Source organism: Sarcophilus harrisii, chromosome 2 (genome assembly GCF_902635505.1).
Source record: "Sarcophilus harrisii chromosome 2, mSarHar1.11, whole genome shotgun sequence".
In the NCBI taxonomy this organism is placed as follows: Eukaryota; Metazoa; Chordata; class Mammalia; order Dasyuromorphia; family Dasyuridae; genus Sarcophilus; species Sarcophilus harrisii.
The window spans coordinates 194,430,201-194,448,109 of NC_045427.1; the positions used below are offsets into that span (position 1 = coordinate 194,430,201).

A 17,909-nucleotide genomic window follows, 5' to 3' on the forward strand; every position below is an offset into this window, starting at 1 on the left:
CTTATGTAAGAATATGCTATCCACCTGTAGAGAGAACAGATAAACTTTAGTGTAGACTGATCCTCAGAAACTCAGAAATTTATAATAGATGCAGTTTATAACAAAAAAAAAAAAAAAAGCAATTAAGAAGTGTAGCTTAATTTTTATTTATTTTTTTTTTTTTGCTGGAGCAGTTGGGGTTAAGTGACTTGCTCAAGATCACACAGCTAGGATGTGTTTAGTGTTTGAGACCAGATTTGAACTCAAGTCCTCCTGACTTCAAGGCTGATGCTCTATCCACTGCACCACCTAGCTGCCCCCAGTAGCTTAATTTTTCAAAAAAATAAAAGTGAGAATAGGTTAAAAAAAAATATTACAGAAGGGAGTGGAATTAACATAAAGTAAAAAATTTAAGGAGTTCCTTTCTTTCCATTTAAGTATCATCTTCCTTTGTCAAACTGTACCTGCTCAAATACACAAAAACAAGAGGTTAGCCTGGTCTCCCAGAAAAAAAATATTGACCCCATCCTCTAACCTGATCCAATTTTCAATCGCTTTTTTGTCATACATGCCATACTAAATACAAGACTACACACTATCAATTGTGATACTTCTAAAATATCAATGATATCTAAAAGAAATGGCTGAAAAACAAAAGCATGAAAAAATGATCCCTCAGAAATTCTTCAAATATGTAAGAATAGAAAAATTTACAAGCAATTTACCAACCTCTAAAAATTTGGTGGTTAAAAACACTCTGAAAAATAGGCTGATCTAGGAATGTAAATTCTCTTACATTCATCTCATTTTTATATTCATTTTATCCTTTTATTTCCTTTAAAATACTTATATTATTGCTCAAAGATATACTTCCATCTTTGAACAATCCCTGCCTATACGTTCTTTAAATTCACTAGACAGGGTATTTGCACAGTTTATTTCACCAATTTATTCTTACCAAGTAGATATCAATGACTACTCACTACAGATAATTTTGGAAATAAATTCACAGTACAAGGTCTGGAGAAAGCAATAAGGATATTGAAAGCAGAGAAAGTGCCTGGACTTTCATACAGGGAACTCCCAAATATACAAAGTGCCTCCCCCACGGCAGGTCAGCACCTTCTCAGTAATTTACAGTATTACAGAGCTATCTAGAACACTTAAAGTGACTGACCCAGGATCATACAGCCAAGACATCTAAGAGGTGAGGTTCTAGGGCCAAGACTCTATCCACTACTTTACATTCCCAACTGTATTTTCTACTTGGTAAGAATAAATTGGTGAAATAAACTGTGCAAATACCCTGTCTAGTGAATTTAAAGAACGTATAGGCAGGGATTGTTCAAAGATGGAATTATATCACTAACACAAAGGAATTATATCACTAAAACAAATTATCATATTGATAAAATTTATATATCAATCCAGGCAAGACTTGTCAACTTCATCATTTTCATTCTTAAATCAAACATCTACTTTCAACTCTTGTGCTTTTTAAACCTACAATCTGTAACCTTCCTTATTTTCTTTTATTACTTAATCTAATTCATTCTATATTTTTCATTAATGCCATGAAATCATTTTTTTCCCCTGAAGCGCTTTTGTTTTTTGTATTCAATATATTTGCTTCAATGTAGTTTATAATGTCTTAAGTTTGCATAGTAAAATTAATTGACACAAAATTAACACATGCTAACAGGTAATATTTTAACACCTTTCATTTCCCAGTTTATCCTATCCTGATTCACACCAATCTGGTTAAAACCAACTCACAGTTTTCACTGTGATAAAAAATTCTTTTTTTCCTTGTAAAGGCTCTTAAAAATTCTTTTTTTTCCTTCTTAAAGGCTCCTTTTTCAAGTAAACATATATACTTAAATATGTATTCATGTGACCTTCAAATAATGATAAATTTTATTTTCCAATGTTAAAATTAACATTTTACAAGACTGAAAGGTCAATTATTTTAAAAGTTGCTTCATTTTTTTTAAAAACCCTAAGCTAATGTTTAGGTTAAGTTAGGTTACTGTTCAAAGAAACACTTATTCATACTAATATAAAAAAAAAGAAGACCTTATGAAATGACTACCCTATGTTCTTCCTCTATAGTTAATTGAAAAAATTAAATTCTCTGATAATCCAAATTCATGATTAATAAATCTAGAATAAAGACAAACGATTCTCAACTATCAAGGCAAAAGTTTTAGGAAAAAGGCAAATCTTACAGGGTTTAAAGATCACCTACAAATGGTCAAGAATTTTTTTAAAAGCCTATTTTCCCCCCTTGTTCAAAAAAGTCCATTAAGATAACTAATAGAATAAAAGTTTAAAAGTCACATACAAATATTAAATTAGGTAAAGGAAAAGAATATTTTCTCAATCACTGGCATAACAACAGGTGAACAAAGAGGTTGTCTGTAGTTGTGATCAAGAAAATAAGAATTAATAACCAGCTACTCTCCAGATATGATAGAAATTCTTGATACATGATACACACATCATCTTTGTGGATATAAGTAGCAACTTAGTAAAGTCAAGAATCTGAGACACTGAAGTCATAACCCACCATTTGGAAACATGGAACATAATTTAGAAACTAGATTGCATTCTGATTTGTTCTTTACCTATAAATTCATTTTTTCTTTTAACTACCCAGGGTCAAGAGCAGTGAACAACATCTTCCTGCAACACAAGATTAATATTCGGAAACACATTTCAATATATAAGAATGCTAAACGTTACTGATGTTCTACACAAATTATTGTATTTTGGGGGACCTCACTTTAAATTTTTTTACTAATTAAAAAATGTATGGCGTAATCTAAGCATTTAATTCTATTATTTTAAATTAAAATAATTTATTTGAAGTTCAGGTAAAACTTTAAAACCAGCAAATGCTGAACTTCAAATAAAACTTTTTAAACTTAATAAAAAACCATAAGATTTCAAAAAAGCTTTAACTTTTTGCCTAATATCTGGGCTCTGTATGTTCTCTATGTGATCAAGAGTTTCATAAAAAGCAATTTCAAATACAGGGGTCATCTCATAAACCCTTCTTACCATATGTGAAATTACTTCTGATATCAGTGAAAGCAACACATTTAAAGATCAAGGACAATTTGTGAACACCCTGTAATATTTATCTAAGAAAACCCTGTTGCTTTATCAGATCAAGAAACATTTGTAATAACATTAAAGCTAAAATTAAAAATTAATTATCTTTGCACTTGAAATCAGAATAATTCTACAATATATCTGCAATTAGCAACACCTCCAAAGTCTCTCCTCACAAATAAAACTACTCAAACTTTTTTTTTTCTGAATACAATTAGTGATGCTTTTCCTGAAACCATCTATTCCTCAATATATTTTCTCCACATAAGGTAAAATCAGGATACATGTAAATTTTTATCCATGCACGGATGCATCAAAGTACCTTTGTAGGCTCCTTCCGTTTCTACTGAAAAATTAAACGCATTTTTCGGTTGGGAAATCAGATTCCCATTTTTTCTGCCTTATTTCTCCCTAACCCAGAGTGTTCCTAAAACTGATGCCTGTTAGCACATCACAGTAGGACGTGAAAATTGTATTTTTAAAAAGTGTAACAAGGCTCAGTAATATCAGGTACACCCACACCCGCGTCCCTGGGTTCCTTTATCCCTTCACTTGACAGCTTCACCCTGAAGCTCCAATGCACCCTTACAGGTGCACCCGGGCAAGGGATGCGGGTGGGAATGGGGGTGGGGGTAGCCCAGAGGCTCGCTCTGCACAGCTGGTAGAACTAGGCAGATGTGCGCGATTCCCCGCCCCAAGCCCCGATTTTGGAACCCCCACAGATCCGGGCACATCCTTGCTATGAAAGCAGCTACAGGCTAAGCATTCGGAGTGCCTGCAGAGACCCCAAAGAGGGGAAGGACGGCACATTTCCATCATCATCATTACCACCTCCACCACCACCACCACCACCCTTCTCCCCATACCCCCTACCCCAATCCATGCGCGTCTCTTATAAATAGCATTCTTGCCCATCCCCGGCCCCCGCCCGCGAGCCAAGGCGGGGTGTGTGTGTGTATGCGTGGGGGGGGGGGTCCGGATGGAGATGGGGGCTGGGGAGACTGGAGCCCAGGGACGGGCACAGAGGGGTTCGTTGTGATTGCACAATAACAGGTTTATCGCCCTCTCCCTTGCTCTGGTGGAGAAGCACACAGGACAGTGGAGGGGGGAGAAATGTTCCTCGGACCTACCCCCACCCCCAAATTCCTGTGCAAGTAACTGGGAAAGGGAGAACGAGGACTAAAATGCCACCCGATGCCCCTACTTCGTTCCCTTTACAGACACACCTCGAACCGGGAGGGCTGGGCGGGGCGGGGGCGGGGCAAGGAGGAGGGTCGTAGGGAGCGCGACCCCCCACAGGGGATACCTGGTCTATGGGCAGCTGCACCGCGTTGCTGAGGGGCTGCAGCAGGGTGGAGCCGGTGGTGCTGGTGGTAGTAGCCATGGCCGAAGCCTCCTCTCCCCAGCCCGCCCGCCCTCCTGTCTACCCCTCGCTCGCTCCCTAGGTGAGCCCGCTCCCAAGGCGGAGAAAGCCTCACTGGCGGAGGAAGAATAGGAGGAGGAGGAGGACGATGGGAACGAAGCTGCCGGCCGCCGCTGCTACCGCCGCCGCTGCTGCCGCTGCCGCCTCTCTGGCCCCTTTCGCAGCTCGCGGGAGGAGGGGGGGAAAGAAGAGGAGGAGGGGGCGGTGACCAGGCACGTCCCTCCTCTCGGGACCGCCGCTGCCGCTGCTCCCGGACTCCGCCCCGCCTCAGACCCCACCTCCCCAGTCATCCACACAGCCTCCGGTCCGACCCGACCCGGTCAGACCGGGCTCAGGCTGCCCGGCTGCTCCGGCCCTCCTCCCCTTCAGACACCCCCGAAGAAAAAACCTCCCAAGTCTGCCAACGCCCCTTCCCCAGCTGCTACACTCACGCGCCGGACAGCCCCGCTGCCCAATCCCAGCGCAACGTGCAGACCCCCTCAGCCAATCAGAGGGCGCTAACCAATAAGGGGGGGGAAGCGTCTGGGTGTGGGGATGCATTCACTCCCTCTCCCCTCCACACACCCCCCACACACGTCGCGCTCTCTTTACCCGAGCGAAAGCTGGAGCGTGAAGGGGGTGGTGGACTCTGGGATGTGAAAGATGTCCTTGGGCCCTCTTGCCCAACAATCCCCCCAAAACAATAAATAAAGTCATTCTCCTAGTCTGGTCCCCAACACTCCCCCTCTTTGCTGGGAGGGGCTACGGATAACAAAGGGTAATGGGGTGGCAGGCACACACAAAGGGAGATGTGAGAGAAGCTAGAATCCCGAGCGTTCCTGTCGACTCTAAATCCTATATGCCGGAGGTCTAGGGGCTCGGGTAAGTAGGAAGCCGGAGAAGAGTGGACGCTTCTCCCGACCTTCAACATCAAACTCTCCTCCTCTGCTGGAGGTGTCAAGAACCTGGAGTCAAAAACCAACTCCTGTTGCTTCTTGATGTTTCGTTCACCATCACCCCACCCCCTTATCTGGTGGTTCATATGTTGAGAGAGATGGGATCTTAGAACTCACCTACACTTTGTGTGCTCGAGGAAGCGGCCCTTCGTAGATTAAACCTTAATTTTTATGGAGCCAACAATTGAATTAAATGCCCAATACTGAGAAAGAATTGTCCTCCCTAATCTGTCCACCATCACCCGCTCCAAACTGTATCATTGCAAGTCTCTTGTTGAACTCTGTGTTAAAAGGTTTCAACGTGGGTAAGCTATTCATTTTTGTTTACGAACTATTTACATGGGGGAAAAGATGTTAAGACAAATTGTCCTGGACTTTAAGAATACTAAAGGCATAAAAGTTACATTTGCAGGATTTTGATTTGAAGGAGAAGATAATACTTAGAACAGATTTAAAAGTCAACAAATATAGACTTAAAATTAGAATTTAAACCATAACCCTATATATTATATCTACAGTCATAACACAAGATCTAAACTCCCACTGTGTCAATCATGTTTTGATTCTTCTGAGCCAGAACAAAATACAGCCATTTAAGACACTCCAATCACTGGTTACTTATAAAGTAAGACTATTGAAAATATTAAAAATTATCACTGAGTATTGGTATCAAGTGAAGTATTTTTTAAAAGCATTCTTTTAATGTTGAAGTCCTCCAAATACACCTATTCACGGATGACATTGTACTCACTGCCTCCGAGTCTGGAACACTATCAAGTCTCCAAGTAAAATGTTTTGTAATGTAAGTTTTTCCTGGTCATAGACACTGGAGGAAAAAATAGATTAATATGCCCAAACTATGGCATGCAACCGGATACCTATATTATGGATTAACTTGATAAGCTGCCCCCATCTAGACACAATAGATATTTTCTTATATATGAAGAGAGGCAGAGATAGAGATAGAGATAGAGAAAGAGACAGGACAGTGGTGTGTGGGTGGATGGGTGGGTGTGGGTGGGTGTTATTTGTGTAAAACAGAGACAGAGACTTCTAAAAGAGATTTATAGGTTTATACCTGTATCTTATCCACTTGTATTAGCTTGGCAAGTGGACAATGAGTTGATTCAAGACTTGCAGAAGAGTAGATCAAGATAGATGTAGTTGAAAAACAGTACAATCCTTTCAATGATCTCCAAATGGTTGACTTCTGCAAAAGGCCATTGAATTGTGATGAATAATCTTCAGAAACACTGATGATTAGAACAGTCCAAAAATAAAATAGGCTTGCATGGGGAGTGATGGGTTCCTTCTAACTTAATCTCTTCAAGTGAAGATCAAATGATTTTTTTTTTTTGAGAGAGGATTTTCAGTCAGATATTGGTTCCATGGCGAAATTCAAACTCTGATATGTTAAAACTATAACAGTCTCCTCCTAGTGATGTTACATATCTATATATTATGGAACGTCACAGTCTCTGAAGACTCAAAATTACCCAAAAGTAATGGAAAGATGCATAATGGGCATGAATAAATTACCACATATTACCATCAATAGCGTACATTCAAAGAGTAGAATTAAAGTTATTTTCAAAAATATATAATGAGAAAGAATTATGGGCTGGTGGTGTAGTAAAAGTAGGAGGCAACAGAATGATAATACTAGTGATCCTCTTTGTTTCACTCATGTAGGAAAACTTCCAGTGAGAAAACTGCTTCTATCAATATAGGGATAACATGGCTTATCCATAGCTGTAAGTCACATAGCCATACTCCTTCCTGACTCTGAAAATATCTTTCTATCTGCATACTGCCTTTCCCTGCAAATTATTATTATTTTTTAATGAGAAGAAGGCCTCCAGTGCATCAAGGCATTTTAAGCAGAGAATCTTTGGGGAAAGTTTTATGAGAAGGGCACAAATTTTTAAAAGTGTGGAGTGGTTTGAATTTTAATAAAAAAGTTAAAATACAATTTTAAGTAAATCTTTGAATAAAATTTAAAAATTAAATAGAAGGCATGAAGTGATCCTATTGCAAGAAAGGAATTTGCTTGAGTATCAAAATAAGTTATATATAGCTATTGATCATTGCTGAAAGTTTTAAATGATGTGATATAACTTTAATCCATGCTTTAGGCTTAGGTTGTTGTCTTTGACTCTATTCTAAAGAGATAGTAAAGGGATATTTAAAAAGTTCCTCTTAGGCTATATTCTAATGAAAGTGGTGAATAGAATGGTGTAACACTGGCAGAACCTATCATTAATGAAATTCTCATGTTTAAAAAGATTGCCTAAGAATGAGATTGAGATTGGTCCTGAGATTTCAGTGGTAAAGGAACTCCCAAGTGAGAAAATTCCCTCATATAGGATAGTAATTCTTGGTAACTTTTATAGTCTTAGAAAGTTGTTTAGAGTTTTAGAGAGTTAGTTAAATGTCTGTCTCAAGAATCCATAGCCAGTATGTACCAAGGTCTTTCCTCACTCAGAAGTCAGCTCTATTTCTTATTCTCAATGTCTACAAATGTCATGATATGATGAAGGCCTTTGATACTGTCAATCATGAGGGAGGGCTTATAGAAAATTATGGCAAATTTTGGTTCTCCAAAATTCAACAGTAACATATATCACTTTCATGACAGCACTCTTGCCCCAGTTCTGGATAATGAACTATGCTCTCCTGCTTTCCCAACCATCAATGGAGTGAAACATATGCTCCCATATTTTTAGTATGGTGCTTTCAGCAGTGTTGTCAGACAGCTTCAACAAGATATAAATGGCATCAAGATCAGATATTGCAGTAAGGGTATATTAATTAATTTGAAAAGGCTACAAACTAAGACTAAAATAGAGGGAGAATTGGTATATCATTTTTTGGTTCACGGATGATTGTGCATCCCTGCAGCCTCTGAGACTGAGATGCTACAAAGTATGGATAGATTCCCTGCTGCTTATGCTAATTTTGGTGAACAGTTAACTCCAAGAAAAACACTGGCTCTTCACCAGCTAGTACCACATCTATACATGGAACCATCAGTTACAGCAAATGAAGAAATAGTGAATGCGGTGGATAAGTTCACTTACCTTGGTAGGGATGTACACAAAAATGATTGCCAGAGCTAGCTCAGTGTTTGGGAGGCTCCAAAGGAAAATAAGGGAGAGACAAGGATATTACACTGACTACCAAAATGAAGGTCTGGAGAACTGTTGTGCTGACCTCTTTGTTATATGCCTGTGAAACCTTGACAACATACCAGCACGGAGCCAGTAAACTGAATGACTTCCATTTGAATTGTCTTAGGAAGATTCTGACAATCATCCAACAAGATAAGGTGCTGGGTACTGAAGTCTCCTCTCCAATTAAACTGCCAAGCATTCAAATTCTTCTGCAGGTAGTGCAATTCTAATGAGTTAGCTACTTTGTTCAAATGGCAAATACATGTTTGCCTAAAATCCTATCTTTTGGAGAACCTACACAAGGCCAAGACTCACAAAGAGGTCAGAAGAAGTGAGACAAAGCCATTCTCAAGGTCTCTCTGAAGGACTTTGGAATTGATTGTGACACATAGGAGACACTGGAACAGGACCAATCAGCATGCACTGTACTCTAGAAGAAAGTAGACTTGAAGTAGCTCAAAAGAAACACATGTACAAATTGGGAGACATCTCCTTTCTAAATGTTCATGTGGACCGTTTGTACTTCGACTGTGGTAGAGCATTCTGAGCTCATATTAGTCTGATTAGCCATAATCAGACACACCATAATGATGCCATTTTGATCCACTTCAAGCACAAAGTACAATAACCACCACTAACGTCAGATCATAAAATGTGACATTTATTATGTATGAAGCGATAGATATATACATATGATTTAGTGAAAAGAGTACTAACTTGGAAGTCACAGACCTGGATTCTAATTCTGGCTCTACCACAAATCTTGAGTAAATCACTTAATCTCTATGTCTCATTGTCCTCATCTAAAACAGGTCCCTAATAAGATTGTTTTAGTTGTAAGGATAAAATTAGGTGTTAAAAGTCTTTGAAAAGGAAAAATATATGAAAACATTAAAGATGAATAATATACTGATATTAATTCCTATTAATTGCAAATATAACATTCCAGTCTTAGTCTATTAACCATATTAATGTAAAACCATTGTCCTAGATTGAGTTTTGTGGGCAATGATCAGCAATTGGCATAATTGGGAATTTTGTCCAAGTTCCAAAGCAGGGGAAGAAGAAAAAGGAGAGTGAGAAATATTTATTGGCCACTCATGTGAGTGATTGAAGTTGAAAGATCATAAGGAAAGTTGAAAAACTAAGAAATCAGGGATTTTGTAGACAGCTGGGCTTGAGGTGGCAAGTACTGAATTTAGTAGGGAAGGAAGAAAGTGATAGACCTGTCCATAGACAACAGCAACAAGGAGCTGGATTGTAAGGGAATGAATTTTAAAGTAGAAGAGGTAGTTCCTGAGTAGAGGATGTTAGAGAGAGAGACAGTGAAAGAGAGTAGGGAATAAGGAGTATGTCAACTCCTCTGGTCCCATATTTCAGTGTGAGAAAAGAAATAGCCAGATATAGGGAGATGCCAGCAGAAACTATAGTTTCAGTGAATATTATAAGACAAAGGAATGTGAAAGAAAGAGATATAGGATGAAAGCAGTTGTTAATGCTGTTTTAAATAATAAAGGAGGGTTCCAGAGGGAGACTCGAAAAGGTAGAACAGAAATTGTAGAGAAAAAAATCTGGTTAAGAGTGAGTTTATTATTGGGAAGAATTACATATGCCTTCTTCACTTCCAAGCCCCTGTTGATCCCTGACATCTTACCTGGTGAAGAACACCAGGTCAGAGGAGCATATCAGAAACAATGTATCTTTGTCCCGTGGGAAGATGGATCTCAGGACGGGAACTTAACAGTCTTGAAACTACTTGGGATGACAGGCTCTGGGCTCTGGTAGAACAGAAATTGTAGAGAAAAAATCTGGTTAAGAGTGAGTTTATTATTGGGAAGAATTACATATGCCTTCTTCACTTTCAAGCCCCTGTTGATCTCTGACATCTTACCTGGTGAAGAACACCAGGTAAGAGGAACATATCAGAAACAATGTATCTTTGTCCCGGGAGAAGATGGATCTCAGGATGGGAACTTACCAGTCTTGAAACTCCATGGGATGACAGGCTCTGGGCTCACAAAGAGAGCTGGAATGTAAAGGGAAGGAAGCACACATCTGCATGTTGGTGCCTTAGGCAAAGCCCCAACTTCCCCTGTTAATTCTGGCTATGGAAATTAGCACATTAAAAGACTTCAACCTACAAGTGTTACTTTAATATGCTGACTCATAAGATGGCTATGGTAATTGATATCTGCTAAAATCCTTCTTTTTTTGCCAACTTACCCTTACTTACATTTCTTCTCAGTAGTTCATTTAGTCTTTTCTACCTGAATTAATTTCACAAAAAATAGCAAATTGGAGCACATATTTTATTTATTCTATATCTTTATGCTGCAGTATTTTGATTATGATGGACAATAAATGAATGAAAACCATTCAATGAAGAGTAAATACCTTTTCTCAGGGAACTTATTTCAGCAGGTTGGATGGTGTCTCCAGAGTTACAGCTATCACTTAAATTCTTTTAAAGAATCCTAAGAGTAACTCTATTATAGATCTGATGGGGGTAAGAGGAGGGAGTAGATATACTCCTAAAGTGTATCTCTTGAGTCCCCACTGCAATGTCATTCTTACAAATCAATCAGTCACAATAATACTATTACCTCTTAAATATGAAACAATGATAAGACAAAATCAGGAATGATCACAGGAATAAATATGATCTTTACTCAATAAAAGATAATATAACAGTTTGCCAATAAATCTATGTCACTTTCCTACAAATGTACATATTGTCTATAGAGAAAAGCAGGTAAATACTTCCAAAAATCTCCTAGGGAGCCATGTGAGTAAAAACACTCAATCATCTATGGCAAATTTGGATGGCAGGTCTTGATATCTTTGATCTCTTTAGAGAAGAGTCTAGAACACATGTCCACATGAAGTGGGCAAAACCACTTCACTACTATCTGCTCCCCTTCTGGTCCTCAAAACTTTCCTATTGGGCAAAGCCAATTTTCTGTTCATAAGTCACTTTATAAATGACAAACTTTTTGACAAATATTCTCCCTTGGCAAGATGCTGAGAATCTGATAGGCTTTTTCAGTGATAAACAACTCTCTTAATCCAGAGAACATCTAAGGTCCACAGATCTGCTCTGGGGCTCTGAGGTGTTTCTTTCTCTCTAGCAGTAAATAGTGATAGGATTCATAGAACCTTTCTCTAGCTATTTAAAGAACAGGAAATATTATTTTCTTTAGCTGTTTCCCCACAAAGAATTTCCCCCTGACCTCTTATGTCTCTCTCTCAAACCAGAGAGGACAGTAGAGAGCAACACAAGCAAATCCCCTTTCCCCCTCAGATGTTTTCCCTCTCTATCTACTTTAAGATCAACAGAGCCTGAATCCAACTCAAAGAAGATATTATTTTCTCTATTTATTTTTAGCTTCTGTCTTCATAAGACCAAATCAAATCAACCAGTAATTATGAAGTGCCTAGTATATGCCAGGTAATATGCTAAGCTCTGAGGATACAAAGAAAGTTAAAAACAGTTCCTGATCTCAAGAATCTCATAATCTAATGAGGTGACAACAGAGAAACAACTCTATACAAACAAATTATATGTAGGATAAATGGAAAATAATTAACAGAGGGAAGACATCATTAAAGGGACTGGGAAATGATTCTTGCACAAAGTGGAATTATGAAAAATTCAAGGAAAATTATCTCTGGGAAAACAAGGAGATAAAAAGAAAGCATTCTAGGTATGGGAAACAGCCATTTAAAAATGCACAAAATCAGAGGATATAGCTTAAAAAAGAGAAAGGTATCTTTGGACCATAGAGTACATGAAAGGAAGGAAGTTGAAAGGGACTGGAAAGGTGAAAGGCACCGGGTTATGAAGGATTTTAAAAGCCAAACACGGTATTTTATATTTTATACTGGGGATAATAAGAAGCCACTGAAGTTTATTAAATAGGAAGAATTGCTTAGTCAGATCTACTCTTTAAAATCACTTTGATAGCTGAGTAGAACGGGGAGAGAGTTATGGCAAGGAGAACAATCAAAAGACTTTCAGTAGTCCAGCATGAGGAAATGATGGTCAGCCTTGGAGTAGTGAAAGTATTGGAGGAGAAAAGCAAGAATATATGAGAGATGTTGCAAAGGTTAAATTGGATATACAGAGGTGAGAATGAGGAGCTAAGTGACTAGATTGTAAGCCTAGGTAACTATGAGGATTATTTGCCCTCAACAGTGACAAGAAAGTTAGGAAGAAAGGAAAATTTGAAAGATAATGAATTCAGTTTTTGATATTATGCGTTTAAAATGTATGCAGAAAATCTAATTCTCAAGGTCCATAGAAAGATTTATGAATCTGAAAGTCAGGAGAGAGGTTAAGGCTGAAGAAATAGATCTAAGAATCATCACCATAGAGATGATAATTGAATCTATGGGAGCTAATAATAATGCCAAACTATGTAATGTGGCAGAAAAAGAAAAGAGACTCAGTGAATACATATGGTTAATAGGGCTTACTTAGATGAATATCCAGTTAAGAAGACCAAGAAACAGTTAGTAGCAAGAAAGAAAAAAGAATCATGAAAACCTAAAGAGGAGAATATATTCAAGAAAGGAAGGTGATTGATAATACCAAAGTCTTCAGAGAAGTCAAGAAGGAAAAAATTTGAGAAAAGATAATTAGATATAGCAATCAGGACATAATTGGTCACTTTAGAAAGATCAGTTTCAGTTTGAATAATGAAGCTGAAAGCTGGTCTATAGAGAGTTGAGAATAAAAGGAAAATAAGTAAAGATATTAATTGTAGATGGCTTTCTCAAGGAATTTAGCTATGAAAAGAAGGAGAGATATAGCATGTTAGCTAGCAAGGATAGATGACTTAAGCAAGAGTTTTTGGAGGAGTTAAAGTTTTTTTGGTTTATTTTTCATTATTCAGGAAAAAAAAGGAGAAGAATCAAATAGAGAAAGGACTACTGTTTAAAGTGATGATAGCTGATAATGAAGTAATTCTTACTTCTTTTTTTCTCTGATAAGGAAAGTGATCTTTGAACTGGAAAATACAATAAAAATTTCTAAAAGGGTCTTAATATGAAAGATAAATAAGAAATAGTAATAGATCATATTTACCCTTGATGTGTTTATATTATCTTATCCAGATAATCTATAACTTTAGGTAATGAAAGAACTGGAAGATGTGATTACTAAGAATAATAGCTACTTAAAATTGATCCTTGAAAGAGAATGAGAGACACATTAGGATTGAAAAGAGATAAATATTTTCCCAAGTTTCTAAAAGGAGGAAAAAATAGAATCTGCACATGATAGATCAAATGAACTTGACTTCAGCTCATGTCAATGAACATCTAGAAAATAAAATTATAAATACAAATAGTCAAATCAATTTCACTTCCTTTTTTTGACAGATTTATTTAATCAGAGGAAACCTGTAGGTATAATTTATCCAGCATTTTTGACAAAGTATTTCATGGGATTCTTGTTTATAAGGTAGAGAGATATGAGTTAGTTGATAGTACAGTTAGATGCAAAAGTCATTGAGTGGACAGATCCAAAGAGTAGCCATTAAAATTTTGAGGTCACCTCAGAAGTCTCTAGCAGACAGATATCTGTGATAGACCCTGTGATATGTAACATATTTATTAAAGACTAAATTTTTTTAAAATACCATTTAAAATGCTTAATACATTTTCAGGTGGGTGACACAATGATGTGGGCATTTTTAAGCAGTAAAAGGAAACAATTAGAGGCAATATAATAGCTGTCTTCAGTTATTTAAAGAGCTGTGATATGAGAAAAAGATTAAACTAATTTTCCTTGGTTCCAGAGAATGGAAGTAAGAGCAATGAGTGAAAGCTACATATGGGAAAATTTAAGCTTGATATTAAAAAATTCCTAAAAATTAAAATTTTCCAATAATAGAATGGATTACCCTGGGAGACAATGGATTCCCTCTAACTAATGGTCTTCAAAAAAAGATTTGTTGATCATTTGTCAGGTAAGTTACAGAGATAATTAATTTTTAAGTATATTTTTAGCTCAAATGATTTCTGAGATCCTTTTCAATACTGAAATTCTGTGAAAACTGTGATGTGGGTGTCCTTGTTTCTACTGGCATTGACTTTCATCATCCTCTTCTTTTTAAGATCCTGTTCTTTCTCTTTATAACTCTCTGGGCTGAGTATCAAGTCCCAAGAAACTAGATACTGGATATGAGAACTGACTTTAACCTACAAAGGCTTTAGTTACCATGTCTCTACTTTGTTTTTTGCCTGAGGACATCAGAAATGAGAAAGAAGTAGCCATTTAGAAGACCCATGTTCAGTTATTTTGTTCATTTTAATTCAGATTTTAAAAAATTATTTTCTCTTTAGAAAGCAGATACTGATTGTTTTGTTTAAAAGTTTTAAAATAAACATTTTTAAATTATCCATTTGACTATCATCAACAAACATGAACTTTCCATATAAAAAGAATAATTGCATTCAAAATTGTGAATCTATTATGTATAGCTCAATTATTTTTTAAAAGTATACATCAACTTTAATATAATTGTATTGACACTACCAAATCATCTGTGGTCCTTTATGATCTTCTTTTTCCTCTCTTTTGCGCATTTTTGTACTAGTTTCATTGACACTCTTTTTTTCTTTTTAAAAAATCATTATCATTACCCTCCTCCTCTATTTCCTTCTACCTTGACCCCAACCCAGTAGCATCCGAATATATACAAATAAAATAAATTTATGTTGCATTAATAGATAATGTTTGAAATCATATATCTCATTCTGTTCCTACAATCCATCATCTCTTTATTAATTTTCTGGAATTGCAATTGATCACTAGACCAATTACCAGAATTCTTATATCTTTCAAAATTATTTTCCTTTACAATAATGTAGTCAGTATATAAATTGTTTTCTAGATTCTTCTCATATCACTGCAATAGTTCATACAAGTCTTTCCAGTGAAACAGGTACATGGGGTGGCTACCTGCACATTATCACCTCACACCTCTCACACAGGGTGTGTGCACATCTCTCCTCCAACATGTTATTACATTGTTAAGTCTAGATTTCCAGAGAAGGACTACCATCATAAGTTGCATTCAGATTCTCTCAGGCTCCTAAAGGTAATTCTATTGAGACAGAATTCATTTTCTCTACTCAACACCCTAGTACTTGAGCTCATTCTGGTGTACTTCCTTTTTTACAAAACCAGTTACTCAGAATAATGATGCCTTTAAATCTTAAACATAACTATTTATTTAACAATAAGACGAAAGAAATAATAATAACATTACACATACTCATATAGAAGAAATATAGACATAATAAATACATTTTACTTTACTCATAAACTTGAGGCACACACGACAATACAATTTGGCACTATTGGGGGATGGCAGATACATGCTTACAGAAACCCTAATTAACTGTTTCCTGTCTCTCTTCCCCTAGTAATGACCTGATTTCTGTTTTTAAGCCTTTCTAGCCTACAATGACAGATCAAAAAAGTAATAAAAACAATTAAACTATGTCAGATATAATAATCAATAAAAGAATTCCTAAAACAAGAGCTGAGTACATGTAAGCATCAATTTATAATCTTTAGAAAGCTTATGTATCCTTGGTGGCATTTTGGCCAGAATGCTTATTCTTTGATTAGTGATTTGGAAAAAATTAAACTTTCATTAGATGTCATCTTGTTCCTGTCTCTGTAAACAATTCTTTCTAAATTCATGAATATTCATCTTCTTTTGGTTGCTGTCCAGTTTATAATCCATCAAAGAATCATAGAGTCTTCTAGCATAGAAGCCAGGATCTTGTTTTCATTTCATAAAACAACTACTTCCTCTTTTATTAAATATAGATCCACTTTCTGGTCCCTAGTTACTTCTTCAAGAGAACACTTAAAATTTTACTCCACAGGATTGTTTGAATATAAAAAGGAGTAAATTAATTGAGGAGTAGAATCAGCTCATGTATCTTTGACATTAATCTACCTTTAATCTTCAAGCCCTTAAAGTTTCCTGTTTTGATTAGAATCTTGTTTTAATAAAGCTTATATATATATGTGTGTATACATACACACATATATATATATATATAAATTACTTATTATACATGACCCAGTTACCATATAAAGGCATTTTTTTCCTTATGTGCAAATAACAAATGCATGATTTATATATATAATAGAATATTGGTTTTGGAATTAGAAAGCTCTGCATTGAATTCCAGTCTTTCTTAATTTTTACCTGTGTGACCCTAACCAAATTACTTAACCTTTATTAAACTGTTTCCTTATCTGTAAAATGGGAGAATTGGACTAACGGCACTATGAGGTTCCTTCCTGATTTAAACATATGTCAAAACTAGAAATTTAAATTTATTTCAAACATACAAAGTTAATAAATATAAAAGTATATTCTATTCAGGAAGACCTGACTTGTAATCATGCCTAAGACGTTTAATAGCTATGTGAATTTTCTCAGTTTCTTCAAATTTAAAATAAGGAAATAATAGCACCTATTTCCCAGAGTTATTGTAAAGATCAAATAAATTAATCTGTGTAAAGTACATAAATGCTAGTTGCTATTATTATTATTGTTTTCGTTATATTACATTTATTACTAATTCATACAATCTAACCCATCAGAAGATTTCATAAGAATTAGAAACCTACTAATTTTTTAATTCCATATTGGAGATGCTTTATGCCATTATAAGACTTCAAAGTACTCTAGAAGGAGATTGGTAGACATTAATCATCTTAGATAGGCAGCTAAGATATATGAATATTCAAGACTGGTGCCAAAGAATATAAAGATTTTAGGAGACAATGTAAAACTGACCATCAAATACAGAACTATATTCTGGATAAGATTTTCATTTAGGACCATAGAAATTATCTGGTCTAACTTCTTTATTTTATAATTGAGCAAACTAAGTCAGAGAAAGGAAGTCACACAGTAAGTGATAGTGTTGGATTTCAAATCCAGAACAAACATCTCTTCCTCTCTCTCTCCCTCCCCACCAACTAATATTCCTAAATCACAAAGATAACATTATTTACCTAATTAAAACTTTCAGTGGTCTATTATTGCAAGCAAGTAAATCACAAAATGTTAAAGTTGAAAGGAACTTTAGAGATCATCTAATCCAAGGGGTTTTTAACCTGGAGTCCATGAACTTGTTTTATTAAAAATATTTTGATAAATGTATCCATTTAAAGATATTATTCTGAGGAGGATTCCATTGACTTCGCCAGAGTACCAAAGGGGTCCATGACATGAAAAAGATTAA

The 17,909-nt window shown here is 36.2% G+C and overlaps 1 protein-coding gene across 2 annotated transcripts in view; it reads right to left on the reverse strand.

The window, feature by feature from the left end:
* MBOAT2 (membrane bound O-acyltransferase domain containing 2) overlaps positions 1 to 4,635 on the reverse strand; it is a 149,089-nt gene extending 144,454 nt beyond the window's left edge. For both annotated transcript variants that reach the window (XR_004231857.1, XM_003757883.4), the window contains exon 1: positions 4,403 to 4,635. Coding sequence is in view for 1 of the 2 variants with exons in the window: in XM_003757883.4 (XP_003757931.1) it covers positions 4,403 to 4,480 (78 nt within the window). In the remaining variant the exon portion in view is untranslated. The remainder of the gene's footprint in view (positions 1 to 4,402) is intronic.
* Positions 4,636 to 17,909: the final 13,274 nt, after the last annotated feature.